Source organism: Rhinatrema bivittatum, chromosome 2 (genome assembly GCF_901001135.1).
Source record: "Rhinatrema bivittatum chromosome 2, aRhiBiv1.1, whole genome shotgun sequence".
Taxonomy (NCBI): Eukaryota; Metazoa; Chordata; class Amphibia; order Gymnophiona; family Rhinatrematidae; genus Rhinatrema; species Rhinatrema bivittatum.
In genome coordinates this window covers 52,046,089-52,064,423 of record NC_042616.1, presented here as the reverse complement: position 1 = coordinate 52,064,423, position 18,335 = coordinate 52,046,089, and the positions used below count along the sequence as shown (strand labels likewise).

Genomic DNA, 18,335 nt, shown 5'->3' with positions numbered 1-18,335 from the left:
TTTCCCCTTTGTTCTAGTTTAAAAGCTGCTCCATCTCCTTTTTAAAGGTTAGCGCCAGCAGTCTGGTTCCACCCTGGTTAAGGTGGAGCCCATCCCTTCGGAAGAGACTTCCCCTTCCCCAAAAGGTTCCCCAGTTCCTAACAAAACTGAATCCCTCTTCCTTGCACCATCGTCTCATCCACGCATTGAGACTCCGGAGCTCTGCCTGCCTCAGGTGACCTGCGCGTGGAACAGGGAGCATTTCAGAGAATGCTACACTGGAGGTTCTGGATTTAAGCTTTCTACCTAAGAGCCTAAATTTGGCTTCCAGAACCTCCCTCCCACATTTTCCTATGTCATTGGTACCCACATGTACCACGACACATGTTCCCCCAGAATCATGAACCGTAGATATCTCTGATGGTCAGGGTGAATTTCTATATGCAAGTAGGCTTCGGTTAAATCCAGGGATGGCAGGAACTCTCCCAGGTGAACCACCACAATTACAGAACGTAGAATTTCCATCCAGAATCGAGGATCCTTCAGAACCTCATTCACTTTCTTTAAATTGAGGATTGGATGGAATGTTCACTCTTTTTTGGGAATGATGAAGAAGATGGAATAGCAACCTGTCGCTTGCTATACCGGAGGAACTAGGACAATGGCCCCTAATTGGCACAGGAGAGAAACAGTGTCTCTTACTGCCATCTTCTTTTCCCAGTAAGAGCATGGGGATATTAGGAAGCGGGCTCTTAGAGGCCGAGAAAATTCTAAAGTGTAGCCTAGTTTTATCACACTTAAGACCCAATGGTTGGATGTAATCTTGGTCCACTTCTCATAAAACAAACCCAATCGTCCTCCTATCACTGGAACCGAGGAGTGGACCAGCCTGGCATCATTGGGAGGATTTGGCACCACCAGCTCCCTGGGAAGAGCCATCACTGCCGGACTAATGTCCCCGAAAGGACTGACTCCGCGACTGTTGTCCACCCGAAAACTGCCTCTGAATGGTCTCTGAAGGCCTGGATGCCTGAAACCTGCAACTCCCCTTGAAGCGAGGGCAAGAAGGGAAGGAACCTTTTCCTTTTCGCTTATCTTCCGGCAATTTGTGAACCTTGTTCTCACCAAGGGACTTGATCATCTCTTCCAGGTCCTTACCAAATAGCAACTTCCCTTTAAAGGGTAACGATCCCAAATGTGACTTGGAAGAAACATCGGCTGACCAATTCCTCAGCCAGAGGAGCCACCGGGCTGAGACCGCTGACATCATGGTCCTGGAAGAGGTGCTGAGAAGATCATACAATGCATCCGCACTGTAAGTCACCATGGCTTCCAACTGCTTCCCTTGAAGAGCCTCAGAGTCAGACAAAGATTTGTCCATTTCTACTTGCTGCACCCAGCTCAGCCCCGCTGTCAGCATAAAACTGCTGCACATAGCCGCTCGGTCCCAAGAGCAGACATCTCGAAGATCTTTTTGAGATGAACTTCCAGCTTCCTGTCTTGAAGATCTTTCAGAGCTGCGTCTCCCGTAACTGGAATGGTCATTTTCTTGGTAACCGCCAAGACCGAGGCATCCACTTTGGGGACCTTGAGAAGGTCCAGCATATCTTCAGGCAACGGATACAACCTATCCATAGCTCTGCTGACCTTCAAACCTGTGTCCGGGGTATCCCACTCCCTGAACAGGATAGCACTGACCGAAGAATGGAAGGGAAAGATCTAGCTGGACCCCGGAGGCCAACCATAACTGGGTCCAAGGCTCCCAACTCGGAACCCTCCTGGGGGATCTCAAGAACTGCCGGGATGAGAGGAGACAACTCCTCCATGTGGAACAAACGGACTACCTTAGGATCATCCCTTCATCTGCCATCAGTTCAGCTGACTCCCAATCCGGGTCTTGCTCAATCACGGCTGGGACCATATCCTGAGGGCCCAGGTTATGGTGATCTTCCTTATCTGAGGGTCTGGAGAGGTATCCAAGACTGATGGCGGCAACGAGGCCCCTAGAAGCAGCCTGACTCTTGTGGCCCCCACATCGGCCCTGTCCCTCTTTGACCGCTTCACCAGAAGCTCCCTCATCACTTTACAAAGAGCAGATTTCCGAGTCTTTTAGGCCTTGTGTATAAGAAGAACAAAATCGGAGAAGGAGGAGGATGCATCAGAGAACCCCTCTGGGGTCCTCCTCACTCCCTACAGAGGCCCCATCAGCCTCAGGGCCTCCTTTGGAGGTCCTAACCTCCAGCAACAACGGGGGCGGATCGTGCTGCAGCATTAAATGTGTCCAAAATGTCCGCCGTTCCCGCGTTCAGCGGGAACGGGTCTTCTGAAGTCTGTTGCGCCGATCCGAGCCTCACAGGCTTGTGGCGCATGCTCCCACAATCCTCGGTTGTGCTCCCTGATGGTTCCTCCCCCCCCCCCGGGGAGACATCGAGCACAGAGGCTGTTGTGGGAAAGATGTGCGTGTTCCCGCAGGCTGAGCAAGCTGCCCCACACGGCATCGAAATCAGGGTCGGTGGATAGAAGGAAAAAACAGCGCCGAACCAGCAGAAAAGCAAAGCGCCAGAGAGGGCAAACGCTGGAGCCGACAGAAGAGACAGCAAACCCCTGGATGGGAGGAGCACTGCCTCACAGGAACTCATGGCTGCTCTTCCTATACTTGCCTTTTTTTTTTAAACAAACTTTAAGCCAGCGCACAATATACAAGTCACTTCCCTGACAAGGGGGCTGAGGCTTCGCTGGTCCCTCAGGGCGAGTGACCCAGATCCCCCGGGTGTCGGTCCTGCCCAGCAAGAACGATGAGCGAGCTGGAGAAGGGTCCCTGGCCCCCTGCTCATCCGCCTCAAAAGCCAGACGGGATGGTCCCACCAGGACCTAGCTACCCTCTGGGAGACAAACAGTACTGCAAATTGCAGATGGAGTCCCTCTTTTCTCTTTTTTTTTTTTTTTTTGTTTTATCTTAAGTCAGACTGCAGGCTTTGCACCTCCACCATCTGCTGGAGACAGAGAAATACTGAGGGACTGCAGGTGGCACCTCAGCTTAAGTGTCAGTGTCAGTAAAACTTTCTCTGTCTCCATCTGCTGGAGGGGAGGCAAAACTGATCTGGGTACATACAGGGAATGAATGCTCTCACCATGCTCTGCTGCTGGTTCTACAGCAAGTGAGAATAATGCAGACTCCAAGCACAGGACTGCGAGGACTGAAACTGATACATTTCCTACCTTCCCAATCCTGTGACTGTAATCAATTGTGGCCTGCCCCAAGCCTCAAGCACTGACTTAACAAGCATCCTTCCCATCTGCTTATTACGGCCCAAACTACAGGTTGCCACAGGAACGAATCTCCTGGAAACCAAGACCCCAGGCAGAGGTTGGCTGGCAGTAATACTGTGGGCACCCACTCAGAACTGATAGGTGAGGGGATGCTACAGAGGGATTGCATTGGAGACCCAAGTTAGGCTTATAGCTGCCAATCATAATAGGAGCTGAGGCACTCCCTTAGGGTTGGTTGGGTGTGGGCTACACTGGAAACCCCAGTTACAGGTGAGGCTGCCATAACAATAGGAGCTGAGACACTCCTTCAGGCAGTGCTGGAAGTAGTGCCAGCCAGGTGTGCTCATGACCTGGGATTGATTGAGGGGATGTTATTACCAAGGCTGAGGAGCCCCTTGCTGGAAAAGACACAGAACTGATGATTTCAGATTTGGGGTGGTCTCCCCTCAAGCCTCAGTTAGTAAGGGAGTCCTAAATCACTCAAAGAATCAGCCCAAGGAGAAAAATGAGGTGAAAACATATTTTTAAAAGTCCCTAATTCTATTGAGGCCAGCCACAGTAACATGTACATAGGAAAACAGAATATAATATGTGTTTAAAAGCAATGGATGAAGCCAGAATAAACTATGTGGATTTCAGTTATTCTTTAATTATTAAACCAGAAACTTCAGGAAAAAGATTAAATAATTCTTTTGACTGTTAACCAAAATCATTAAGATCTCTTGTTGTTCTGCTCTAGTTTTAATTTTGTACCTGAGGAGATGCTAATGTTTAAAGGTTTAGGATGGTCTTCCAACTGTTTTCCACCACCATGAATTAAAGTACATTGGGGTGCAGCCGAACTGATCATCATCAGGTCCCCATGTAGAAGTCAAACTGCTATATGAAAAGCATTAATACAGCACTGACAGCGGAAGAGCAGATCTTCAGACTCCCATGCAGGCATCACACACACACACATGTAAAAGCATGAATACAGCATGGACAGCCAAAGAATGGACTCAGGGATGGTGGCCCTTAAAACAGGAGGGTGACCATGCAAAATAAATATGTCTTATTTAAAAAAACAAAAAACAAAAAACAAACAAACCCCAAACTATCCCACGCTTGTTTGGGGGTACAATACCTGGACAGAAAGTCACCGACAAGCACTCCTTCCTCTGCAGCTGCACCCCCGTGTCGCTGTAATACTGCTGCACCCCCTCACACTCTGCACCAGCGTTCTGAGGACCAGGGCAGGAGCAGGTGCGGTATCTGGTTCTCATCTCGCTGCCGCACGTCTTCGAGCAGGGAGTCCAGTCTGACCACTCACACCAGCCTCCGGTCACTGGTAGGTGGCAGTGAAAGACAGAGACAGAGAGAAACATTATGCAAAAGAAAAATCTCACACGCAGGCCCATGGACACTGATGAGGAACACAGAGGAAGACAGACAGACAGATACGCACACACGCACAAGTTTACACACCAGACCACAGACAACAGGCAGGTACAGAGAAAGAGAAAAGTTGAACAATTACTGCAAGGATCCAAACAGAAAATAAACCCAGGTGGTACTTCAGTCGCGTGGCTGGTTGAGGCCTTAGACTCCTGCAGGTTTCTTACGTACGTGTACTCCCCTTCCCCACTGTACCCCAAGTCATCGGCACCTCATGATCTCATGTAATACAATTCACTGCAAGTTCTCATCCTGGAACTAAACAGACCAAATCTGATTTGTTCCCTACAGTCTCAAATCAGTATTAGATGGTGGTGATTAACACGTGGTGCACCTTATAGCAGCCTTCCTGCACTAGAACGTGATCTAACACGGGTACAAGTCACTCCTCCTAGGAGAGATGAGATTTCCATCCAACTCGTGTTAATGTGATAGGTCATGTATGTAAACCTGCATGGCACTTCCCTTTAAAACGCCAGCAAGCACGTGGATAATCTGTGGGAGAGTTTAGATTACTTAAAAACAACGATTTAATTCTGCCATCACATGAGCAAGCAATGCCCCAAGCAAAGCAAGGCATCGGCACACAGCAATCACATGAAAGCCTGAAGAAGGTGTCTAACACCGCCGGGTTATTTTTCTGCTGGAGGAAGTGGAGATCAGGACGCATGGCTCCAGGAGTGATGATGACACATGTTGGCTGAGGGTTAGTCTATAGCCAAAAGACTAATACTTTGCAGTCGGTTTACAGTATATCTGTACTGCCAACAGGCCTGGATGCCATCTGCAATAAAGAAACCAATCCAACCCTCTGCGTTTTCCATTCCTTCCTGTCCTCACCCATTGCTGGAAATGGCTCCAGGATTCCTTCACTGCAGCCCCCTTCGTGCAATAAATCACCTGCTAGTTCCACCCGTTCCCAGCACCACAGCTCTGTGATTCCTTTATTGCAGCCCAATTCATGAATCCATCACTTCCCAATCTCACCTGTTCCCAGGACAAACTCCAAAGCTCCCTCACTCCAGCCCACTTCATACATCCATCGACTGCCAGTCTCACCCTCCCTGCAAGAAGCAACTTCACAATTCCTTTACTCCAGTCCACCTCATACTCCATCATCTCCCAGTCTCACCCACTCCCAGGACCAACACCAGGACTCCTTCACCCCAACCCACTCCTGCCTCCACATCCCTCTCTCCCTCGATAGCCCCTCCCTGCTCCCTCTTTCAGTATTGCCAGTCTTTCCTCTCTCCTTCCCCTAATGGCCTATCACCCCCCTCCTCCTCTCAGTAACCTCTCACCCCTCCTCTCATCTTCTCAATAATCCAGTAACTGAGTCAGGCATTTTTATTTTGTGGCAAGACATATTATATATTCCTGAAGGGATGCTGCTCCCTCCCCCCCTTCTAGAACCAGCTTCCACCTTCCTGCTCCGACCCTCTCCTCTTCCCCCCCTCCCCCCCCCCATTCTCTTCCTGTCTTCAGAGACTCACCAGTGCAGGGCAGATTAGTGCAGAGCATTTTCCCTTTCACACAGGTGCTGCAGAGAAGGAAGAAAAGCAATTACCATATAGCACAGACAGAGTAGAGACCCAGGCCAAGTCTGGGCCCCATCACAGATTCAGAACCTAGAACCACTTCCGATCCAGGCCTGTAAAATATGCCCCCTAGTGTTTTCAATTCCCAGGAATTAAGCAAGTTGCGGGTTCAGTACTGGGTCAGAAGAACCACCACACTGGATTGGACCAAAGGGCCATCTAGCCCAGTGTCCTTTCTCTGACAGCGGCAAACTGTGGGTGCTTAACAGATGTGTGAAAGAAAGAGGGTAACACGTAGAACAGAGGGTCATTTTCATTGTTTGCGCCACGTGTTTTGAATGAGGTGATTCTTTCTTTGGGTGGAGTACGGAATTTGTAGTCAACATTACCTGATCTAAAGGGTGAAACCTACCGGTAAGCCTGAAATTATGAAGCCAGGCATAAACCTCAATCACGAATCTGAGACTCCCTGTCAACCCAAGAGAGGCTGGGCCAGGAAACGAGAGTCATGGAGAGAGTGAAAGGAAATCACCGCTCTACCTTGACCTCAAGCTAATGCCTAGATAGAAGTCATGGGAAGAGAGACTATGTCAGTACATAAAGACTGCAAGGCCCGACTCGTCTGCCCATGGACCTCCAAAGATTGCCAAGTGCTTGTGCTGGCGGCACAGGAGAGGCCAGGGCGATACCTCCTGCTGCAATGATCTCTCTATGCCATTCCATTTCTGGGAGTGCACGTGTTGCCATGAGCAAAGATTTGGTAAATGGCTTTTTTTGCTAACGAGTTTAGCAATCACATTGGTCCCAGAGAAAGCTGGAATCTTAGCGGGCTGCACTACCTTTTACTGAACCAGCATAAGAATTATCCAAAGACGCACTGCGACTTTTCTGAAGAGATCTTTCTTCAGGTGGTTTTGTCTCTTTAAAAAGAGTCCTACTTTGAATATGAATTTTGTATTTACTATTTAACCTGAGGCTCATTTTAAAGAGAATGGTTTCCAGTTCTTTACTCATGCGAGCATACCTCAAATAACGCTGGGACCCTCCCAGTGGAGCAGTTTCTCTCTTAGGAATAGAGGACATCAAACAAGTTGTTGGTGAGATATTTTTAGTGGACTAACTTGGTACAATTGTGATTAGCTTTTGAGAGCTGAGCTCCCTACATCAGGTCAGCACAGAATGAGCTAAGGATGAAGTTACCTGAATGTATGAGTAAATTCCAAGTTGCGTTACCATGATGGTGCATTTACAACTTTGAAAACACATACTACCCTACCACTATGATAATGCAATTTGAAATTTGCTCGTATATTCAGGCAACAGTGTATATTTTAGTCACAGTGTATTGAATTAGTCCAGTAACAAAGGTCTCCCCTACAGCTTGCTTGCTGGCCCTTATTCCACCAAGGTCTTTATTCTGAGTTAGGAAAGACTCTTCCAATGACAGCGACTTTCAGTTTCCTCCACAATCCCCCCCTTGCTCTGGTTTTCAAACAGTGCAAACGTGGAAACAAAAAGAACGTAGACTAGGCACGGGAAAATCAGAAAGGAGAACGGGGCAGGCTTTTATTGAAAAGAAATCAAAAACAGGGAAATAAAAAAACTGAAACAGTCTTGTAAATAAGTTGGACCCGATTCATTAAGGGTTTTTCCCATACACACAAAATGGGAGAAAAGCCTTAATGAATCTGGCCCAAGGTTTAGAAAATCAGTTAAATTAGGGTCCTATATACTAAAGGTTTTCTCCCAGTCTCTGTCGAAGGGAAAAATGCTTAGTAAATAGAGCCCTTAGTTAGTTACAATTAGGGCTTCGATATTTAGATGTTTATATATTCCGGCTAACTAGGGCACAAAAAAAATTGTTAATCTATTTTTTCACAGCTCAGGTACTATTGCTGGGTACCTTTTGTGATTATATCAAATACATACATTTTCAAAACACAAATAGCATAACAATACTCACAACCTCCCCAATAACCAGTACGATGACCAGCACATGCCCCTTCGCCTAGCACATTCCCTGACTTAGGCCCAGCACTAGCACTCTCTCTCTCTCCACCAGCCTGCCCTCAACTTTCTCCCCACCCCTGTCCCTACCACTTCTTCCTCGTTCTGTCCCATTACTACCAGCTCTAATGCTTGTGGTTAGGGAACAGCTTGCAGCAGAGCAGATGAAGGGAAGAGGAGGAGGAGGAGAATGGAGGCCCAACAGCTGCTAAAAGCTTGTTCAGCTGAGGATTCGTCAGAGCCAAAAAGGCACAAAAAGAATGGAAGATCCAAGGCAGGCAAGAGAACGGGTGAGACAGTCTGAGGGGCAATGGTGTTTATCCAATAAATACCTTTTTACATTTTTTTTTTTTGCATTACAGATGTTTTATCAATTAAAAACGAAAAACAACCTTTATGCGGATGATATTTTGCTGTACATCTCAGACTAGGGGTGATCGAGACCCAGAATTCTCAGTGTGTTGGAGGAGTACAGATCACACTGGGTATAAGGTGAATATTGAAAAATCAGAGATTTTGGTACTTCATGGTGAAGAGTTTGCGCAGCTGAGAGACACAAAATTGTGAGCCCCTTGGAATGGACTTCGGCCAGATTAAGTATTTGGGTAACTCTGTCTCTCCTGATTCGAATAGATTATATCAGTTGAATTATGCTTCTATCATCCCCAAATTAAAAGATGTGATAAAGTGGATAAAGGGCTTTATGTGATTTGGTTAGATAAAATAAATGAGGTGCATATGAACTGGTTGCCATAGTTGTTGTGTTTTATGTTTTATCCCTGCCTTGCCTGAATTCTTCTTCACCACTCTGAATGAGATTAATACAGGGCTTTATTTGGAATAACAAAAAAAAGCAAGAATAAGCTTGAAAATCCTGCAAAGGCCTGGAACTGAAGGGGGTGTTGGGTTACCGGATTTTCGGAAATATTATTTAGCTACTTTGTTTAGTTTATTGGAGCAATATGATCCACCCTCCCCCACTCAACACCGGATGGAGTTTGAGCAGATGGGTACTAAATCACATGGACCGTGGTACCCATGGGAGATTGGGTGATAGCTGCTAGAAGATGGTGGTTATTTAATGGAAAGGGAAGGGAGGATAGATTGATGGGGTTTCATGCTCATTCTGGCGAGTACCAAATTAATTGATGTGTGGATCTGAGAGAGATGATTCATGCTTCCCCTCTTAGAAACTTTTCTCAACTGTTTAGTCATGGAAATGTCTTTTCTTGGGATGAATTTAAGGAGAAGTTATGCCTGAAGGACTTTCCTTTTTTTTTTGGCTTTCTCCAGTTAAGGTCATACGTTTTGGCAAAGAATAATAAGCAGGAGATACCGAAGCCTCCATCCTTACCTGGAGAAGGGGAGTGGCAATTAAGGGTCACATGAGCCATATTTGCGAAGCCATTGGCTGGAAGGAGGAAGTGAACAGATTACCTGGGATTACAAGTATGGGAGAAGGAGATAGAGAATTCATGGGAGGAGGAGGAATGGGACCAAATGATTGAGGGTGGGCTTGATGGACCCTTGGTCTGACCCAGTATGGCAGGTTCTTATGTTCTTAGGGTGTGTGGAAATGTTCAATCTCAGAAAACATTCTGGAGCAACAACATCTTATATTACTCAGAGCGTCATTAAGTCCAGTAAGAATGCACGCAATTAACAATCTTCACTCAGAGAAGTGCTGGAGGAGGTGTGGACAGGTTGGGCATCTTACACAAATCATTTATAGCTTTCCTCTGCTGGCAGCTTTTTGGAGGGGAATTAAAAGACGCCGGTGGAAGTGAAGGCCTCTTCATTCTGCACGCTATGGCTTACCAGCGCCGCACAGTGCTTTACATGTTCTGCACGGAGCCCGGGGGCTGCTTTCTGCTGCCCAGCTTCACCTCTCCCTCTAGGAATCCTGTGTCCTGCTAGAATCCAAACATTGTGAGACCAATGTTCAAAGGGTTTGTCCAGCTAACGTTTGGAGTTAAGCCAAACAAAACCTGAGGTTTGAATATTTCCCCCTCCTGCTCCCTGGATATATTTATCTGGATAGCAAGAGGCTGCGCTGGGGGAATTCCAGGGGTGCGGTTTCACTTTTGTCCAGGCACCGCAGGTATTCAGCGCTGGCCGGACAAAGTTAGCCACGTAATCCTGGTTGGATGAACCTCTGCCTTAAAGTTATCCGGATCACTTATCTGGGTAAGTTCCGCCGAATATCTGGATACCTTTCCTGCTCACCGACTTACTCAACATGGATCTCTGTGGATTTCCCTGGGACCTACTTCCACCCAGAGCACGGGGAACCCGTGATCCCGCTTACCAGTTGTTGCAGCCGTCGTCTCGCAGGACGCTCTCACCCGGGAGGTACCTGTCCCCCGTCAGCAGGTCCAGGCAGGTGCAGTCCTCGCTCTCCACGCAGGCCGTACCGTTCTCGTTCAGGACTTGCCCGCTGGCGCAGTAGCAGCCGGGCTCACAGCTCCAGGCGCAGTGCTGAGATCAGAAAGGAAGCCACAGCGGGAGATAGCTGAGCACACCGCACTGAAGAAGAAGGACTTCTCTTGCCTTCAGAAAGAGCGCTGAGGTAAGAGAGAATTCGCAGGGACAGAAAGGAGCGCCTGACAGTGAGGGAAGTCCTCCTCGCCTTCGCTGACAGATCTGAGATCATGGAGGAGGGATGGAATATGGCGGGGGGGGGGGGGGGGGGGGAGGCAGGCACAGAGGATTTGATGACGGCCACTTACCGAGATATCGTCGCAGGACCTTGGACAGGATGGTCCACAGCTGCTGTACACGGAGCCGTCAATGGCCGAGCAGTTCATCGCTGCCAGGACAGGAAAGGGGAAGTCACGCACGGAAGAGGAGAGCACACCAAGAAACAATGCAGAACAGCAGCGTGCAGGACGGGATAAAACATTTTCTCCAGGCAGGCTAGCAGAAATATTATGATAAGGGAAATAAAGCAGATGAGCCGTTGGCTCGCAGACTTAAAAGTTCAGCGGAATAGTTCCGCTGTACGGACTGTTAGGTTTCTGGGTGGGGTCCTAACAAGGCACCAAACAAATGTGTGATGCTTTTGCAAATTATCGCCAGTTTCTTCATACGTAGTGTCTTAAGTGGAGCGGCTATTACAGCTTTGCCTTCTGGGAAAAGCCTGGGTGAAGACGGCTTTTCTCAGCCTTTCTACAGAACCCTTTTTCAGGTGCTCTGGCACCCAGACTGGCTGATCTTTCCAACATGGTTTCTTAGACTGCGCCGAGGAGTCAGCTTCATGATTATAAGCTATGATTTCTGTTATTCACAAGGGAGGTAAAGATCCATTAGAGCGCAGAACGTATCAGTCCCCTTTCACTGTTAAATTAGGACATCAAGATAAAGTCTTGGTTAGCAGGCTGAAGCATCATCTTCTTGCTTTGATCCAGAGAGACAAAATAGGTTTTTACGAAAGGCTGCCAAGGGGCTGATACTATCAGACACTCAATAAATCTAATGCATATTGCATAGGAGCAAAAGCCGGCTGGCACCATGTTGAATAAAGGTGTTAACTAGCGCAGAGCTAAGGGGCACTCTGGATCCCACTAGACACCAGGGATTCAATCAAAAGGTATGAGGGGGGGGGGGGGGGCATACAAGACACCATGGAGTTTTTTTTATCAATAATTTTTATTAACATGAGATAAATGCAAACATAGCAAAAACTCAAAATTTTCCTTCATATTAATACATACGAGGCTCATTGTTTGAACAGGGATGGATGACTAAGGTGGGGAGACACTAGAAACCAGGGATTTCATCTTTGGAAGTAGGGAGGTCTGGGGGAAGTGGGGTGTTTGGATAACTTGGTGGGGGTTGGAACCAGGGGTGCTTAGAAAGGGAAACTGGTTCTTATCTGCTAATTTTCATTCCTGAAGTACCACAGATCAGTCCAGACAAGTGAGTTTTGAATCCCTACTAGCAGATGGAGGCAGAGTGTTTGAGGCACAGCTACATAACCTAGAGTGCCACCTGCAGTCCCTAGTATTACTTGTCCCAAGCCAGATTAGAGATCAGCCACCCCAACTATTGTGAAAATTAAGGGGAAAACACTGAACACGATCCATAGGTCATCCCCTGAACATAGCATAACCACCAGACGTCCAAGGGAAAACTAAAGAACCAGGCCATCTACCAAAGACCCAAACTATGTACAGTTCTTCTCAGAAATGTGGCCTAGCATAGACTTGCCGCCAAGGTCTTGAGCCAAAAGTACACTGGGATGGGTCTCTGGACTGACTGTGGTACTTCAGGAATGAAAATTAGCAGGTAATTTCCTGTTCGTACCCCAGATTAATCCAAACAAGTGGGATGTACCAAAGCATCCCTACATTGGGCGGGTCCGCAAAAGAACCCCATGTAACACACTCTCGCCAAAGGACACTTCACCTGGAGCCTGAACATCCAACCGGAAAGGGCGAGAGAAAAAGTGTGCAAAAATGACCACGTCGCCACTCTAAAATTCTCCTGCGGCGAAACCAACTGACACTTGGCCCAAGAAGCCACCCGCGCTCTAGTAGAGTGTGCACACAATCCATCTGGAACCTGCTTTCCTTTGCAAATGAAGGCCAAGACAATAGCTTCCTTTGGACAACACACTATCATGCCCTTGGAGGCCTTGAAATCCTTTCTTGCCCCTCCATATATCATGAACAAGTGATCCAATCGTCGAAAACTGTTGGTGACTTTAAGATAACGCAACAGAACCCAACGAACATCCAAAAGATGGAGCTCCCTGGACTCCGCCAATTCATCCGACCAATTTGGGAAAGCAGGCAGCTCTACTGACTGATTCAGATGGAAGGCAGAAACCACCTTAGGCAAGAACGAGGGAACCGTACGCAATGAAACCCCCCTCATTTGAGATTCTCAGAAAGAGCTCCCTACAGGTCAAAGCCTGCAACTCTGCCAGGTCCAGTCTTTCATGGTGGCTTGGTCAAGAACAGTTAAGACACGGAGTGGACTTGGAGGTTCCGGACTGGGTGGTAGTTACCACCAATGTCAGTCTCTCTGGATGAGGGGCGGTATGTCAGAATCAGTTGGCCTAGGGACAATTGTCTGAGGAAGAAAAGTCCTGGTCTATGAGTGGGACAACCAAGAGGAGAGCACTGAAAGGAAGTTGATCACCTTGCTGGTGGCTGAAAGCAATCAGTAAGTTTTGCTTGGGAAATTTTTTTTAAAGTACTGGGGAGAAGAAAAGTAGTAGAGACATGATAGTTCGCTATCTGGGTAGCGAAGTACAATATACCTATTAGCTCCTCTCCTTAGAGGAGTATTATTGAACAATGTGCCAAATCCTCTTCCCTGGGGGAGTTGATCCTTACAGATTGCTACCTCCTTACCTTACAGGAGCATCTAACAGTAGTTCGCTACCAGAATACTAACTCCGCCCTCCTGATGGGATAAGCGCTACAGATAGCTAACTCCTCCCTTCTGGAGGAGCAGATCATGACAGGTTGCTAACTCCTCCTCCTTCAAGAGGAAAGCAGAACAGATTGCTAACTCCGCCCTCCTGGCGGAGGTGAGCGATGACAGACTGCTAACTCCCAGCAACATCACTAACAGATTGCTAACTCCTTCCCTCTGGAGGAGGAGAGCGTAACAGATTGCTAACTTCCTAGCAAGAACCGTAACAAACACCAAGAGGGATAGCCCCACTAGGGCCTAGCAACCTCCTAGGAGGGTAAATCCACAAATTTTAAATTCTCCATTGCGTTTTTCTTTTCCAGACTGCAGGGATTGCAGTCTGGAAAAGAAAAAAGGAGACAGAGAAATACTGTGGGACTCTGGGTTATATGCCAGTGCCAGTGAAACTTTCTCTGTCTCCATCTGTTGGAAGGGAGGCATAATCCCAAGAGTCTGGACTGATTTGGGTATGAACAGGAATGGCATCAGCCCACATGAAGCTGCGGATTATTTCCACGACCACAGTGCCCCTCAAAATCTTAAGCATGGCAAGGTCAAGCGACTGCCTCAAGGTCACAAAGTGACAGATGGTGAAATCGAGCTGGGCTGTGCAGGCTCTCTGCTCTGTGCGCTCCCTCTTCTTCCACTTACCTGGGCATTCTGAGAGGTGACAGGCCTCCATCTCCACCCCAGGACCCTCGCAGTAATCTCCATCTCCCAGGGGGGCCGGATTGTCACAGCTCCGCCTCCTTGTCTGCATCCCGTCTCCGCAGGTCCTGCTGCATCCTGTCCAGGGAGCCCACTCGCTCCAGTCACCATTTCCTGTCAGGAGAATAATATAAAGGGGTGACGATAGAGACAGCGGGGGGGGAGGGGGGGGGAGGGGTGAGAAGATTTAAACCAGGGGAAAGGAGAAGCAGAAGTTAGAGAGGGGGGGAGGAAGAGGCAGCAAAATTAAACTGATGGTAATTCCAAGCTCTGCCTTCAGGAGCCAGCATGGGGAGAAAGTTGCAGAGACCTCGAACAGAGCCTTTGCTGGCTGGTGGCAAAGGGAGTAGAAAAGATGAAATGTCTCACTAGAATACTCTGCATGGTGTGAAGATTTCTGTTCTGCTGGACCTCCCCATATAATCAGGGCGTCATCCCCACACAGACAAGGCATCTCCTTGGGGAGGAGACACTCAAGGAAAAATCTCATGGAGTAATATAAACCGGAGCAAATAAAAATTAACAAAAAGACTTGCACGTGCACGCTCCGATTTTGAAATAATTTACATTACACACGCTGCGCTCACCATCTTAAATTGCTAGCAATCCGTGGTGGCCTGTTGATGTACGTCAGGATGCCAACCCAGTATCAACTCCACTTCCAGTGTTGACACAGAAACCTACCACTGCCACCGCTGGGAAATCCTTGCAATGCCACAGATTGCTGGCAAGGGAAAGCAGTCAGCCCCATGCAATAACAAACAAGGAAAGCTGGGGAAAAGGACCACAGCCTCAAATGGCAGGGAAGGAGAACCTCAACCCTATGCTCAAGGGAATCATTGAATGGGTAAAGTTACAGGGCACGGCTGGATGGCAGTGACAACTTGGGAGGGATCGTTGTGGGGGCAAGTCACAGGCAGTCAGTGAGTGTGCTTGGGAGGTCTCAGTTTTGGGGTATCACAGGCAGTGTTAGGTGAAAATGTGTGGGTTTAGGAGATCTCGCTGTGGGGATGAATCACATGTTGGGTAGCAGTGTATGGCATTGGAAGGGTCTCATTTTAAGGGTTTCACAGCAACTGTTGGATGACAGTGTGTGGAGCTGGGAGGTCTCATTGGAGTGCTAAGTGGCAGTGTGCAGGACTGAGGTGTCTTAATATTAGGATAAGTCACAGGGAATGTTGGATGGCAGTTATGTGGGAGTGAAAGGTGTCATTGCAGGCCTGAGTCAGAGAGAGGGCTGGATGATAGTGTGTTGTCTTGAGAAATCTCACTGTAGAGATATCACAAGGAGTGCTGCATAGCACTACATGGGCTTGTGTACAGGGTTCAAACTGAGGAGGAATGACAGGAAACACCATTTCCCTTATCACAAAACATTGTTCCCCTTGTTTTATCCTAACAGAAGCAGTAGTGGTTGATTCAGTGGGAGCAGCGGCCCACACTAAGACTGCCCTAGTATCATGATTCTTCTGAGAGCCTCCTATCTCTTGTCTGCAGGGACAGGTCTCCCAGGTCAACCAGGATCTAAATGCAAAGATGCAGACAGCAGGGTCCAAACTTCAGCTTCCATTTGTGCTGCAACATGGTCCCTGTGCTGCCCCTCCTCCTGCCAAATGCTTTCTCTTCCACCAGCTGGCCAGAGTACAGCTGCAGCTTCAACCAGTGCAGGCTGGAGGGCACAGAGGAAGCAGCAATGGAAACAGTGGCAGCTTCGACCCATGCAGGCTGCGGGACAAAGGGTGGTGACAGCAGCAGTTGGGGTCATGGGAAAGGAGTAGAGAAAGTGGCAACAGTAGTAGCCTGCAAGGGCCAGGGATCAAAGAGCAGCTATGTCAGTTTCAGCTTCCAAAAGGACTGGAGGAGGTGGGAACAACAGTATTAAAAGCTCAGGGGTAAGCGAGACGATTTAAAGAGTAGAAGGAAGTTAGTGTACCACCTGCTCCACTTTGGACATTTAAATCTGGGTTGGCCAGCAGTGCCCGGGATCCCACTAGCCTGCCATTCCAAGATACCCTAGTTAGGTTATAAAAATTGCCTTATGAGAATCTGACGTTAGAGTTTGACAAGCAGCTCTGAACATTGGACGCGATGATCCCAGGGGTGGGAAGAGGGAGAGAAGAAGTCAGAGACTCACTGCTGCAGAGCTGGATATTACAGGGCTGGTCTTCTCGATCTGGCCCAAAGCATGGCATTCCAGTCCCAGATGGAGAAGGATCTGTGCAGAATCGATACCGGTTCTGGAGTCCAATTCCACAGGTGGCTGAACACTGACTCCAAGGTGTCCATTCTGACCAATTACCATTAACTATTGAGAAACCCAACATAAAGTATTAGGAATGTGTCTAATCCAAGCAAACTCCATTCACTACTGAAAAATACAACATTAACATTAGCAACATATCCCATCCAGCCAAACTCCATTCACTAGTAAGAGCATTAGAACATAAGAAGTTGCCATACTGGGTCAGATTGAGGGTCCATCAAGTCCAGCATCCTGCTTTCAATAGTGGCCAATCCAGGATACAAGTACCTCGCAAATACCCAAACAGTAAATAAATCCTGTGCTACTATTACCAGTAATAAGCAGTAGCTATTCCCTAAGATAACTTGATTAATAGCAGTTTATGGACTTCTCCTGGAGGAATTTGTCCAAAACGTTTTAAAACCCAGCTATGTTAACTGCCTTAACCACATCCTCTGGCAATGATTTCCAGAGCTTAATTTTTCTGAATTTTCTAAATGTGTTACTTGCTAACTTTAGGGAATGCCCCTAGTCTTTGTATTATCTAAATGAGTAAATAACTGATTCACATTTATCTATTCTATTCCATTCATTATTTTATAGACCTCTATCATATCCCCCCTCAGTCGTCTTTTCTCCAAGCTGAACAGCCCTAATCTCTTTAGCCTTTCCTCAGAGGGAAGCCTTTTGATCCCCTTTATCATTTTGGTCACCCTTCTCTGAACCTTTCCAGTGCAACTATTTCTTGGTAAGAAAACCAACATAGAGTAGTACTAGAAATGTGTCCAAGCAAATTCCATTCACTGATGAAAAACACAACATAATCATTTGTGATATGTCCCATCCAATCAAACTCCATTTGTTAGTGAAAAATATAATATAAAGTATTAGGAATGTTTTCAATCCAACACCATTCATTATTTTAAAAAAACCCTGCATTAACAGTGATGTATCCAATCCAGTCAAACTCCATGTGTAAGTGAAAAACATGACATTACTGTTAGGAAATAGGAATATGCCTTTTCACCATATCTGGTTTCATTCATTAAGAACAACAAAATTAAGGCTAAGGGGAGCATTTTCAAAGAGATATAGTTGCTTAACAATGGAGTTAGGTATCTAGATTGGCCCCTATGTAATTTCTGGCTCTGAGCAGCTAAAAGCAGCTTCCTAAATTTAGCTGCTCAAATTCTGAATATTTCCAGGGGCAGGGTTAGGTCGAGGGAAAGATGACTGATTCTCTGTGGACAAGCACGCAATACAGCCACACAAGTGATTGACATCAACCCCCAGTGACAAATTCAGGCTTGCTCTCCATATATGGCCCAGAAAGTTTTTGAACATTTAACTGAGCATGCTCTGGCATTCCCGCCAACAATCCTCTCTCCTCACATCGTCAGTTTTACTTTGTCCACTTTCGTAAACAGAGTACTGTTCCAACTCTCTCTCATAAAATGTCTACGAAGAAAGGCAAAAAGCCTTTTAAATTATGCGATCACTATAAGCAAAAGATATCTAGCAGAGAATGTCACTTAGGGCCCAGGTTTAAGAAAATTAAAAATGCGACATGAGATCGCTTATGCCAGCGATGCTCAACGACGAAAAAAAGACCTCTAAAAAATCATCAAAACATGACCGATCAAAGAAAAAGTCATCCGCTCACTCCTCATCCCACACTTCAAGTTTAAGGAAGGAAAGTAGGGGCTGTTCGCCAGTAAAACGTAATAGAC

The 18,335-nt window shown here is 47.2% G+C and overlaps 1 protein-coding gene across 1 annotated transcript in view; it reads right to left on the bottom strand.

The window, feature by feature from the left end:
• The window catches only part of LOC115083210 (SCO-spondin-like), a 508,366-nt gene that overhangs the window by 182,029 nt on the left and 308,002 nt on the right, over window positions 1–18,335 (bottom strand). Inside the window, exons 70-75 of the mRNA XM_029587016.1 lie at window positions 16,498–16,668; window positions 14,307–14,477; window positions 10,961–11,040; window positions 10,540–10,709; window positions 6,180–6,226; window positions 4,376–4,576 (exon numbers count right to left, since the gene is read on the bottom strand). Coding sequence (XP_029442876.1) covers window positions 4,376–4,576; window positions 6,180–6,226; window positions 10,540–10,709; window positions 10,961–11,040; window positions 14,307–14,477; window positions 16,498–16,668 — 840 coding nt within the window. The remainder of the gene's footprint in view (window positions 1–4,375; window positions 4,577–6,179; window positions 6,227–10,539; window positions 10,710–10,960; window positions 11,041–14,306; window positions 14,478–16,497; window positions 16,669–18,335) is intronic.